Source organism: Megascapheus bottae, chromosome 15, assembly GCF_031878675.1.
Source record: "Megascapheus bottae isolate mThoBot1 chromosome 15, mThoBot2.hap1, whole genome shotgun sequence".
In the NCBI taxonomy this organism is placed as follows: domain Eukaryota; kingdom Metazoa; phylum Chordata; class Mammalia; order Rodentia; family Geomyidae; genus Megascapheus; species Megascapheus bottae.
In genome coordinates this window covers 29,754,756-29,767,930 of record NC_143523.1, presented here as the reverse complement: position 1 = coordinate 29,767,930, position 13,175 = coordinate 29,754,756, and the positions used below count along the sequence as shown (strand labels likewise).

The following is a 13,175-nucleotide window of genomic DNA, read 5'->3' as shown; positions in this document are numbered from 1 at the left end:
GCAAAAGTAAAAAGTCAGGTGCTACCAATCTTTCTTACAACCATAACCAGATCTGCTATATGGTTCCAAAGCTCCAGATAAAATGTTAACTTTCAATCTTAACATTTCAGAACTACAAAACATAAGCATCGGATTCATCTACAGTCTTGCAAAAGATTTCAACCTCTCAGAAACTTTAATTCAATGCAGAAATGCTAAGAGCCAAAAAATAGTAGTAAAAGATAAGAAAAACTGCATTGTTCAACAACTGCCAGAATTTTACAGAAATCCAAAACTTGTCTAACCATTTTCCAACACTATTAACAGAATAATTCATATGCAAAAAGTGCATGCTTGGATGCAATCGCTTATTAACATACATTCTACTTACTTTCCTTTCTGCCATTTATAAGCTTCATTAAAAAGACTCAAAAAGAGGACACCGGCTGTGTGAGGTTGGGCTCTGATAAAGGGGGAAAGAAAAAAAAAGGAGTCGTAAACTCGACCTACAAATTTACATTCCCGAACGTCCAGCAGGGAAAGTACCCTTTACAAACTGCCATTATATACGCCAGGCTCGATTGTGAAATAATGCACTTCGGGCTTTCGACTACACACTACAAAGATACTCAATTCGACCTCCCCACTCGTGCAGGAAAAAAAAAAAAAGAAATTCCACCTCCAGTCCTCATTGGTCCACCCAGTTCCGGCCCACATGGTATCAGAAGGTGTGTCCCTGCCAACAGGCCATCTGATTGGCTGCGAAGAAACTGGGCTTAACAGTCTGTGATTTGGGGGACCGTCAGAGTCCACGCCTCCAGAACGAGGCTCGCCTAAAGAGACCCAAGGCACTGGCGGCGGCTCTGCCTGCTGCACTCCGAGAAGTCAGCCTCAGCCGCGCAGCACGCTCGCTCCCTCCCCACTCATGATCCCACCCAAGTGCTTGTTCCCCATGACCAATAAGAAAGGCTGGCCGTGCCGTCCGCCTCTGTAGAACCGCCGCCCCGGGCGTCCAATCGGCCCATTATGCGGATAGGACCCGGCGAGGAGGGCAGGCTCCAGCAATGACCCCTAGGGCTGGGCGCCCTAGGAAGCGCGCGTCCCCAGCCGCCCTCCCCATCGCAGGCGCGCACGGTGCGCCGCGGCTCCAGCCCACGCCGTCCCCAGTCCCCAAACCCAGCGCGGGCCTCACGCCGACGCTCCCCTCCGGCGGGACTTACGCGGCCTGTTCTTCTTTCCCGAGTCCATCCTCCTCCGCAGCCGGCATTTCTTGGCCGGGGAGTCATGCTGCGGGAGCAGGGGCAGCGGCGGCGGCGGGAGCTCCGACGGGAGCTGGGGGCGAGGGGGCGCTGCGTCGCCGCCGCTCGCGGAGCTCCGGTGGCAGAGGAGCGGCTGCTGGATTGGCGGCTGGTGGAAGCCGTTGTGCAGCAGCCCATTCACGGCGGCGACGCCGGTGGCCGCGGCGGCCCCTGGGGAGTGCGCGGCCGGGCGCTCCGGCTGCGCGCCGCGGTCACTCATGCCCGGAGCCTGCGGAGCAGCGCGCGGGCTCCTGCTCAGGCGGCCTGCCTGGAGGTCATTCTCGGACGTCTTTCTTTCCTCAGATCCTCCCCGCTGCTTCCGATTCAGCAGCCGCAGAGCCGGCGCCGGGGGATGGTGAGCAGGGCGCTCCTCCCCTTCTCCTGCCGACTCCCCCACCTCCTCCACGCCCTGCCCCCTGCGCGTAGACCCCGCCGCGCCCGCCCCGAGCATTTCGGACGCGGGCGCGGAATTGGGGATCTCCGTGTAGCCCCTTTCGGGGCCTCCACGGCTCGATTCCCTTTGATCCCTAAGCCTTGAGACTTCAAATGCAGCTTCTTCCTCGCCTCTCGGACCTGTCCCAGCCACTGAGCATGCCCAGTTCAGCCCGCCGCTGACACCGACTAGTTTCAACATGGGGAATGAAGTTCTCAGGGCTTGCAAAGAGGAGATGGGCGGACTGAGCTTTTGTGTGGCTTGGCCAGACTAAAAGGGTACTGGGTGAGGTAGACTCGAAGAGCCGTCAGCAGCTTTGGAAGGAATGCAGGAGAAAGCCAAATGTTTGCAGAGGTCTGAGGTTTGCTAATCCTGTCCTCAGCGGGCTGGATACCTTTGCAAGGTCATTCATGTTGCCACCCCACGTGCGTGTGTGTGTGTGTGTGTGTGTGTCCACTCACGAGTTTCATGGAGGGACCAAACTAGGGCTGATGGGAGGGCGATTATTTTTATACAAAGGTAGGCAGACTTGCACACACGAAGCACACAGAATGCATTACCTTTTGCAGTGAGGAAACCTGGGAATAAATACAGTGAAGGGCAAAAGCAGGCAGGATTACCTGGTGCTGGAAGAGACCGAGTAAACAAGAAGCAATCGCAAGCTATAAAAAGCGCTTTCCTCACCCAGAAAGAACTTGGAGAGACAATATCATGTTATATTTATAGGGCAGAGTTGCCTCTGGCTTTAAGAAGGGAAAGCATCACAGGGTGGTCAGCATTTGGAGTTAGCCAGTTAGCCCATTCACTTCCAACTTAACCACTAAGCAAATCCACACAGAGTCATTGCTTAACACACCTGGCAGTAGGGAGCCACTCTGAGCATGCTCAGTAGAAAGACAAATTTGAGATCTTACCAAAGTTACATAATCCTTTAGACCTCAGTTTTGACCTGTTAACTGGATTGTTTACCTAAAAATATTGGTGCAATCTTGACACAATATAAGAGCTCAAAAGAGTTGCATAAAATTCTAAACAGTTTAACTATCGGTATGGCCCAGTGGTAAAGGCCTTGGCCTAGTGCGTACAACTCCCTGTTTTTAAATTACAACAATGGGAAGAAAAAAGAAAATTATGGGAAGTCATTGGTTTAGACTAATCTATATTGACCAGGCTAAAAGTGAAAATCATATCATTGATATTAAAAGTTCTGAATCACCAAACCAAAATACCTGCTTGCCTGTCTTAAAAAACCAGGATTAGGGCCGGGAGTTTGGCCTAGTGGTAGAGTGCTTGCCTAGCATGCACGAAGACTGGGGTTCAATTCCTTGGTACCACATACATAGCAAAAAGCCAGAAGTGGTGCTGTGGCTCAAGTGGTAGAGCCCTTGCCTTGAGAAAATCCAGGGACAGGGCTCAGGCCCTGAGCCCAAGCCCAGGACTGGCAAAAAAACAAAAACAAAAACCAGGACTAGAGATACTAGCCAGAAACCCAAATATGCAATTTCTATTGGCAAAACAGTGAATTTGTCTCTACTTTCATCCTTTCCCAAAAGAAGGGAGGAAGTCAAGCTATCAGTTTTATTTTTTTTTTAAATCTTCTGTCTCCTGACCCCTCCTTACAAGAAGAGTAATTCTGAAATGATCAATTTACTTTGTTTTTGTGTCTGCCTTCTTCAAACACTTCTCTGCTTGTAGAAATCAACTCCTCTGCTTGGCCCATTGAAACACTTCTGTTTCAGGGAATGAAATGTCCAATCCTACAATTGAAAATAAAGCCAATTAAGATCATTAAACTAAATTGTTAGATTTATCCTTTGACAGAGGTAGTTGTTATGTTTACAACTTTCACTTCCTATCAAGTCAAGGGAAACGAGGCATATGGGTGGATTATGTGTGATACATTCCATCATTTGCACTACATTTACAGAGGGGTCACAAGGTAGCAAAGCCTGGCTGGCCTCTGTATTGCCATGCCCCTGTGCTCTGTACATTCAGCAGTATCTAGGGTTTATATTCTTGTTAGGCTTTTTTTTTTTTTTCACTGCAGAAGACTGTAAAATCAGAGCTAACAGAAGTATTGGGGAGGCATTCACTGAGAGGTCATGATTCTACTTCATTTCAGGTATAGAAATTGGCAAGAGAAACAGCTAAGGTGGTTGAGGACAAATTAGGACTCAACCCTAACTCTCAATTTTTTCTGATTCTTTGATCTTATACAATTTGAGATCATAGAGAAATTTTTTCTAGGTGACCTAGCCCTTATCTCCCTCTCCCTCATCACTGCTGTCCCTGAGCTGCTTTCAGTTCCTTACAACTTGAATTTTCCCCCTATAGTCTCTCCTACTTCCTATCTGCTTCTTTATTTATAACTATAAAATACATCCATTCCATAATCAAGATATCACTGAGCTGTTACAATAATGAAAGAAATCACATAGGTGCTCACTATGGTGCTTTGAAACAGTTGCAGATTATTTAATTAATATCCCTACCACCCCCACACACTGTCCTATAAGCCTAATTAAGGAAAATAACTTATCTATCACTGCATCTCTTGGAAGAGCTGGGTAACCATTTGTAACTAAATAAGTGATGTATATGTTACCTCACCCAGGATTCCCCTCACTTCCTACTAAAATTTGGTAAAAATCCCTATTGCCATTTTCAATATTCAAGTATCTATTTTTGAAATTCCCATATAATTGAACTAAGCCTGTTAGGAAGCAACTTATATCAGAGATGCAAATAGCAACTTTAGTATTGCTGTGCCTCCAAGGACATATTCTCTGCAGCTTGATTCCCAAGCATGGTGATGGAGACCTGAGCCAAGTGGCTCAGACCCAAACAGGGCAGAAGTCCTGGTACAGGGGACAGAACGTCTTAGATCTGCTTTTTTTGCTCTCACCTTTGTCACGCTGGTCCCTGGATCAGTTACATCCTGCATGTAATACGAAGGGGGCAGGTGGCATCCCACAGGTGTGTATATAGAAGGTGAACTTTGAGGCAAGAACTTTCATGTGCTCCCAGCGTGGCCTGGAACAAACAGTGTTTAGAAAGGATGAGCGAAACCCACAGGCCACTTTTCTCTCTGTTCCTTGGTCATTAATTTATCAGTCATTTACGAGATGTTCACTGTGTGGCAGGTACTAATACAAATGGTTGGAATACAAACACAAATTAGATGGCTATATTACCTTCAGGAGGCTTACAGTTTACTAAAAGAAATACAAAAATTATGACTTTTCCAACATTAGTGTCAGGGAAGAATAACCTAGAGTTTTAAAGGTTTTTTTTTTTTTTTTTTTTTTTTTTTTTTTTTTTTTTTAGGAGATTTGCTATGTTCTTCATGGTTCATGTGATCGTACTGTTTCCACCTCCCAAGTAGTTTGAATTACATATGTGAGCCATTGTGGGTTGGGGGAGGGGGGCAGGTACGGTTCAAGTGGTAAAGTACAAACCATGAGCAAGCAAGCAAAGAGGAACAGGTCTGAAGACAAATGTGAACAACCAGCAGCAGCAAGGCTTAATAGCATTTGGAATTGTCTCTATTAGATCTGGAGCTAAGAATATTTTTACGACAAAAATTTAGGGAGAAAAGCATAAGTTGTTTACATTTGTTAACTGCTAGGCAGATACTTTGGGGAATAATCAGAGCTGCTGGCCCTTTAAGGGACTGTTAACATTCTTTCTTTTCTTGCAGATGGGGCCCTCTAGAGAAACCTAAAAGAATCCAGCCCTCCCCCCCCCAAAAAAATCAGGATCATTCTGACTTATTTCTATATGACCTAAATTAAATTTTGCTCATTATCATAATAAATTCTTCACCATGACTCATTTCCATCTTCCATTTTCGAACATGAAATTCATGAAGAAGCGTAACTTCAAACTGAATATACTCAAGAATGTGGGGACAAGTTTTTCATGTACGAATATATCTATGTTTCAGAAATAAAGGGCCCTTGCTTTCTTTGTTTAGGCAAATATACTGCTGAGTATGCTCTCCTTACTTATACCAGTAATAAACATTTTCTTCACTCTTTTATGTTCTGGTTATGCTTACTGGCTTTCGACTTACCAAGGAGTGATTCCTGGACGTTTGCTTTTACCACACAGCCTCTTAAAATCAAACTTAGGACATTTCAGAAATGTTCTTTTAGTGGTTCTAAAAGAATTTGTTAGACTAGGCAGACCCTCTAGAGACTGAGCTAGGATTATGAATTTGTGACTAATCTGAGCAACAGGGGAAGGAAAGCAGGAAGGCAGGAAGGAAGGAAAAAAGGAAAGAAGGAAGGAAGGAAGAAAGGGAGGAAAGGAAGGGATGGAGGAAGGAGATGACGTCCAAGTAATATGGCCTTGTTCTCATAGTTATCCTGGTGTCTTGCTGGGTGGAGGGGGCTTTGTACCCAGGTATGAACAGCCTAGAGCAGAGAAAGGCCATTCACTGAATTGTAGATGTCATGCTGTTTAGCTTTAGGAGAGCTTTTGCTGTACAGAGAGCTGCCCCTCCATCCCATCTCTGTTATGAATTCAGTGACATGTTATGAATCCCCAGCCCAGTTCTTCCTAGATTCATTCTTTCACATCCAACTTTTAAAAGTAGTGTTGAATACCAAGACATGTGAAAGGGTATCAATGCACGTGAATTAATGCACCTTCTATCTGGCAAATATCATGTAACCCTTTTACTAATTACAATAAAAAATGCAAAAAAAAGTAGTGTTGAAAAACAGTGATAACACAACTACAGACTACTGCTAGTTTTGCAGATTTTCTAGAACCAAGTTTCAACTTTCAATGATGTAGCTTCACAAGACAATACTAACACCAGCACTAGGGACAAAGTAACATCTACAGATTAGGGAAGGAGAGGATTAATTTGAATTAATGTCTACTATGTCTTTTCTAATTATGTTTCTACTTATTTGTTAGTACTAAGGAACAAAACAAATAATTGAAAACAAATCTTCAGTGTATGTAATTTCATAGGATATTATTTGCAACATGTACAATCAAGCAAAGGATTCATATTCAGATGGTATGGAGGAGCTATTAAACATCCTATATACAACAGTATATGTACTGCTAAAGGGCCATCTCATGTCAGTATGATTAAGTGCAAGGCTCTGTAATTTTCCCGTGTCTGATACCAGACTCTGTTGCCTTCTTCTAGCCATCCTTTGTCTCCTTCAGGAAGAGTCCCATTACCCTAGAGAGCAGAGGCTATGGTCTTGTTTGAGTCTACAGCTCTTCTCATCCTCACAGACTGAACTCTATAGCAATCTGCCTATACATGAGGATGTATTGTTTATTGGGTTAATGAAAGCTGATACTCCTCTTCTTCCTCCTTTTCCTATTATTACTATTGTACTGGGGTTCAAAATCAAGGCCTTGTACTTGCTAGATAAGTACTGTGCTGGCTGCACCATGTCCTCAGTCTGTTTTCCTTTATTTATCTCCAATGAAGTCTTTCATTTATACCTGGGCCAGCCCGGGCTTCAATCCGCCCAGACAAAAGAAAGATTTAAGGATTTTGATCAATCTCCTCTTGTAATCAGCCTTTCATTGAGCACCTGACAATAATTCCTTTCTCCTTAGTATTCTTCCATGTTAGTTACTTTTTGTCGGGGTTTTTAGCATTTCTTGCCTCCTGACCCACAGGAGGGACAAGGAGAACACGCCCCGACTAAGACTACACTCAGAAACATTAGGGCCCACTGGCGGCCTTCACCCTCTCCAGAGGGAAGACACAGACGCTCCAGGGAGACTGTCACAGCAAGATTGGTTTATTGGGAAAGTACAAGGGGCTAAAGTAGGATGCAGGAGTCTATCAGCATACAGGTGGGCAGGGTAAGGGGAGATAGGTGCGGTCTGAGAGGGAGGTGGGGCCAATCCCAGGGTTTGAGGTAGCCTTATTTTTACATCACAAACCACAGCCAAACCTCCCAACGAGGCAACAGGCAGGTCGCCTATTTTCCTAATGTGACATGCCCCATAACTTTTCTCGTGGCTTTTTCCTTCAAGCACTTATATCCAAGACACTCACATTGCCTAATTAAGTTTTGCTTTCTTTCTGTTTTGTTTTTGGTCAACAGAAATGGGAAAAATATAGCATCAGCAGCTGCCATACTACCAGTAATAACTGTGTGAGCAGGAATGAAACACATCCCTCATAAAAACACTTCCTGTCTGTCACTAATATTTTCTGTGTAACTAGTAATTAGGACACAAAGATGGATAGGGTGTGGCAGCCTAGAAATCTGATGGGCTAAAATTAAAGTGAACCCAAGCAACCTCAATTGATGGGCATAATTTCAAAAGGGGAATAGATTTATCAAAGTTATCTAACATTCATTGATCTCTTCCATGCTATAAATTGTAGTAAGATAGTATAAGTGCTATCTTTGTAATAATCATAGTAGCCACATTTGTTGGGTGCTATTATTATCCTCACATTCCAGACGGGCTTAGAGTGTGCACCATTAATTTGTATAAGTTCACCAAGTAGAAAATGGCATCACTAATATTAGAACTCAGGTCTGGACAGCATTAGAATCTACTGCAGTATAAATTATTCATAAATTCCTATCATAGAACTTTTAGACTACTTGGGATTTCATTATGAATGTAGACTTACTTTATTGCAACTGAGTTTATACTAATGAAATGAATTAGGTCGGATCCCTAGATAGTCTCAGGATGAGGGTCAGTCACCAGGAAGATCTCAAATGCTTAGAAATAAGAGTTGAAAACTTCAGCCTACCCAAGAACTTTCAGAGAGAGGGGGGCTTGGAGACTTTATTAAAGCTCTTGAAGAATGAAATTTGATGATTTTCCTGGCTGTTGAACATAATGGTGTTCTTGGAGGGAAATTTCTTTCCATATACTGTCCTATACAACACTTCAATCTGGTTCTCGATCTGAATCTTAGAAATAAATGGTTAAGCATAATAAGGTGTTTCTTTGGGTTCTAGCAAATTACTGAATTGAAGATGGAAGAAGGCCATGGGATTCCTAATTTAGAGACAGTCAGAAGCCAGAGTCACATTTGGGACTTGAAATTAATGTTTACCTGTGGGCTTTGATGTTATCTCTAGGAAGATAGCACTGGAATTGAGTAGCAGGACACTTAGTGAATGTCTATAAGAGACTTGTTTGGCATAGGGGAAAGTCTCTTTAAATCTAGTCATAGAACTGTTCTGTGTTAGTGAAAAAGTAGAGAAAAGTCCTTTCTTTTATTTTTTCAACATTCATATATGTATATATAGATGACTATATATATATGTGTGTGTGTATATATATATATATATATAGTAATGTCTCCTAGAAGGTAGTACATCTATGACCTACAAAGTTTATACTGTGTCTGCAAATCCTTGATGTAATATTCCACAGCATTTTGAGGTGGGATGCAGTACTGAAGCTGTCCCTCAGATTTTTCACTAAGGCTGGCACTCTTAAAACTTGAGCTCCACCTCCACTTCTGGCTTTTCCTTGTTTAACTGGAGAAAATTCCCAGCTTTAAAAAAGAAAAACAAAGCCTGGTATGGTGGCTCACACCTGTAATCCTAGCTACTGAGGAGACCGAGAGATCTGAGGATCAAGTTTCAAAGGCAGCCCTGGTACTAAAGTCTTTGAGATTCTTATCTTCAATTAACCACTAGAAAACTGGTAGTGGTCCTGTGGCTTAAGGAATAGGGTGGTAACCTTGAGCTGAAGAGCTCAGGGACAGCGCCTAGGCCCAGAGTCCAAGCCCTACCACCACCACCAACAACAAAAAAAGAAACAGAAAAATAATTCTAGATACATTCTAGCTAAAGTCTCTATTCTGTATATTTACTTAACACTCTCTATACATAATATTATATATAGTATATACAATACATTATTATATATATATATGATATATACCACTTGAGACACAGCACCACTTCTGGCTGTTTTTTTTCTGTGTATGTGGTGCCAAGGAAACACTCTACCACTAGGCCATATTCCTGGCTTTACAGTATATTTCTGATTGAATAGTTTGAACTAATGCTACCAATGGCAGTATTCCAAGTACTACCTTACATAAATAAGCAAGTGAAACAAGTCCTGCCATCATGAACACGCATTCTTCTAAGGAAGTGGGAGAGTGAAGGGTAACACAAAAAGAAAATAAATCAATCAATAAATACAGGTTGTGTTAAGTGGCATATCAGATAAAATAATGTTAGAAACAATAAATGGAAGTTTCATCTATATAGGAATCATTAAGAAAATCATATCTGTGCTGAAATCTGAGAGTTGAAATGTGATCTGTCCATGATGTGATTTGAGTTTTCCAGCTTATGAAAGAAATGAGTATCTGTGTATACACGTACATGTGTGTGAGTCTTCTCTCTATCATCAAGGTTCTGCTAATTTTAGGATGTCTTCAGCATTTTGCACACTGAAGCTAGCCTGATAAATAAGGGAAAGTGTTCCAGGCAAAGCTCCTTCTAAATGGTGAGGTTACCAGTTACAAATAATAAAGCTACATAAGAAGTGGGGACAAACTGTTTTTGCCTTCTATACTTATACTTAACCCACAATATTTTTATCACCAAAATGTGTGGGAGTCCAACCTACCTCCTATGTATACATCAAGCCATTAACTGGCTACAAACTGGGTGTCCTAAGCCTAAAAGCAAATCAGGTTCTAATACTGCCTGTTTGTGTCAGTGTCAGATCCTGCATCCCAAGGGAGCCGACTCCCACAGGGCTGTTCCTTGCTTCAGGTGCTAGTTCTAAGTACCAGGTTATAACTTATACTTCTGACCAACCAGCAAATCAGGGTTCCCATGACTCAATCTGCAGATTTGATTATTTGTTAAAACAGCTTATAGAACTGGAGGAAACACTTTATTCATGCATATCCATTTCAGAGGGGCAGCCAGATGAAGAGATGCATAGGGCAAGGTGGGAAAAGGGGAAGGGGGCACAGCTTCCATGCCCTTTCTAGATACACTTCTCTGAAAAATATATGCCGTATAGTCTGCCTCCCAAAAGCTCTAATTAAAGATAGAACACTGGGACTTCTGCTGCCAGTGCATCACCTTCCAGATCAAACAGCGGCTGTGTAACCAAGCTAAGTCCATCTAGACTTGCTGAGGTTGTTCAGCAGCACCTACTTGGTAAAGTTAGCCCATGGATAAGACTCCAATTAAGAAAGTCTGGGAAGTGAAATTTTCAAAGTTCTGGTTTGCAGTATAGCATATTGTGAATGTTTGACATGGAGTTAATTGAACTCATTTTTTTACTTGTCACAAATGGTAAGACAAACATTTGAATAATTAGGTAGTATGGTTGTGAAAATTTTCTGCATCCTGGTAACTTCCTTAATCCTAGGCACTGGAACAATTGGTTATTCTATCAAGTATTCGAGTTTGGGCAGTATTGTATTTGTAGCTTGAAATGACTGAATGACCCAGTGAAATATGTGGTGTAGGGGAAAAAAAGGAGGAGCCAGAATCCAGTCATGAGAAATACTATAATTTATCAGAGTATTGGGACAAGAAAGGAGAATGAAGATGGTGATTCTCATAAAGAAGAAAATCAGTATTGTATGGTGTCATGTAAGTTAAACAGAGAAGTTTTTCACAGAGTCTATGTGAGCTCTCAATGGCTGAGAAATAGAGTAAAATGAGAAAAACAAACAGGATATTGCAACTGGTGTCCTAAGGTGACAGAGGAGTGGTAGAGTTGAAATTCACATCTGACCAAACTGAAGCATGAAGTGGTAGACAAGTAGAGATCATTTGTATAGTACCTTTCTTGAAGAAATCTGCTGTGAAAGGAGCAGAGGAACAGGGAAGAAACAAAGAGGTTAAGATTCAAAATACAAATAGAAGGTCTGAAATTTAGTAGGTAGAAGGATACTTTCTCCATTGTTAGGATGAGAAAGGACTAGTAGATGAGCAGAGGCAGGGAGAAGTCTAGGCTTAGTGAATGAGTAATGAGGCAATTCTTGACATTCTGTTGTAATTTGGGACCAGACCAGGAGCTTAGAGTGAAGGAAAAGAAGGCATGGGTTTTAATAAGATACTAGGACATCATTTGTTGTTGTTGTTGTTGTTGCCAGTCCTGTGGCTTGAGCTCAGGGCCTGAGCATTGTCCTTGGGCTTTCTCAAGGCTAGCATTCTACCACTTGAGCCACAGCATCACTTCTGGCTTTTTCTGTGTATGTGGGGTGCTGAGGAATTGAACCTGGGTCTTCATGCAAGCTAGTCAAGCACTCTTAACCACTAGTCCAAACTCCCAGCCCCGGACATCAATTTTTTAAAAACGATAGAGTATTGAGTGACCACTTGAGGATGGTAATAAAAAATTAAAGTCATTTGTAAGATGTTCGGTAATCAATAGCTATCATTATTATTAAATGTAAGTAAGGCTTATTGACTCCCTACCCCTGTGCTCCAAATATTACCAGATAGAAGTCCACAAAATTAAGTGTTGGTGTCCTTTATTTACTTACCAACTTAAATTCTGTGATACTTGGGATCACACCCAGGGACTAATGTTTTTCTGAGCTACATTCTCTTTCCATAGATAAGAAAATTCTGTTTTCACGTTGGCAAAGTTGTTCAAAGATATATAACTACCTTAGGGAACAGAGCTGGGATTTGAATGTAGATTAAAACTAGTGCTCACTTTAAGCAAGCTACCTCTCGGCAAGCTGAGGTATTATAATGTATCAGGCCACTCTTCTTTCACTGGCTTCCTGAAGTGCTGGAATTATAAGATATCATGACCAGATCAGTCATTTCAATAAGTGAGTCAGGAACAGGAAGATTGAGGGATAGAAAAATAATTGAGTGGTAAACATTGGGCTTTTGTGTATATGTATAAAGATTAGTAAGTCTGAGGGAACTTTATATATTATCAGTTAAGACTTGTCTGTTTGAATATAAGAGCTATGACTCAACATTCAGGTATTGCAGGTCACTGACATGATTTGGAAATATGAATTTATCTATATAGACATATAAGTCTATGATAGGATATATATTCTACAGACATATATTGCTATATTATATAGATCAATATGTACATCTATGACATACAAAGATTTAGCTTAATTTTAATTATATTCCTAAATTTATGTGCCAGTGATTGCATATAGAGATTTTTTTTCTTGAGTACTTGACTGTAGAACATGACATTTGAAATAGTATGTTAAAAAGTTTTAATAAAAACTTGTCTGTTTGGGGGCTGGGAGTTTGGCCTAGTGGTAGAGTGCTTGCCTAGCATGCATGAAGACCTGGGTTCGATTCCTTGGTACCACATACTTAGAAAAAGCCAGAAGTGATGCTGAGGCTCGAGAGGTAGAGTTCTGCCCTTGAGAAAAATCCAAGGACAGTCCTCAGGCCCTGAGCTTAAGCCCAAGACTGGCAAAAAACAAACAAACAAACAAACAAACAAAAACCAAACTTGTCTGTTTGGAAAAA

General features: G+C 41.9%; 1 protein-coding gene across 3 annotated transcripts in view; it reads right to left on the bottom strand.

The window, feature by feature from the left end:
• Pank1 (pantothenate kinase 1) overlaps positions 1 to 13,175 on the bottom strand; it is an 86,207-nt gene that overhangs the window by 41,201 nt on the left and 31,831 nt on the right. Inside the window, exons 3-4 of one of the 3 annotated variants that reach the window (XM_090346294.1) lie at positions 4,616 to 4,743; positions 3,362 to 3,467 (exon numbers count right to left, since the gene is read on the bottom strand). Coding sequence is in view for 2 of the 3 variants with exons in the window: in XM_090346292.1 (XP_090202418.1) it covers positions 1,200 to 1,911 (712 nt within the window). In the remaining variant the exon portion in view is untranslated. Of the gene's footprint in view, positions 1 to 370; positions 618 to 1,199; positions 2,035 to 3,361; positions 3,468 to 4,615; positions 4,744 to 13,175 lie in introns of those variants that run through there. The other 2 variants (XM_090346292.1, XM_090346293.1) reach the window with 2 other exon arrangements.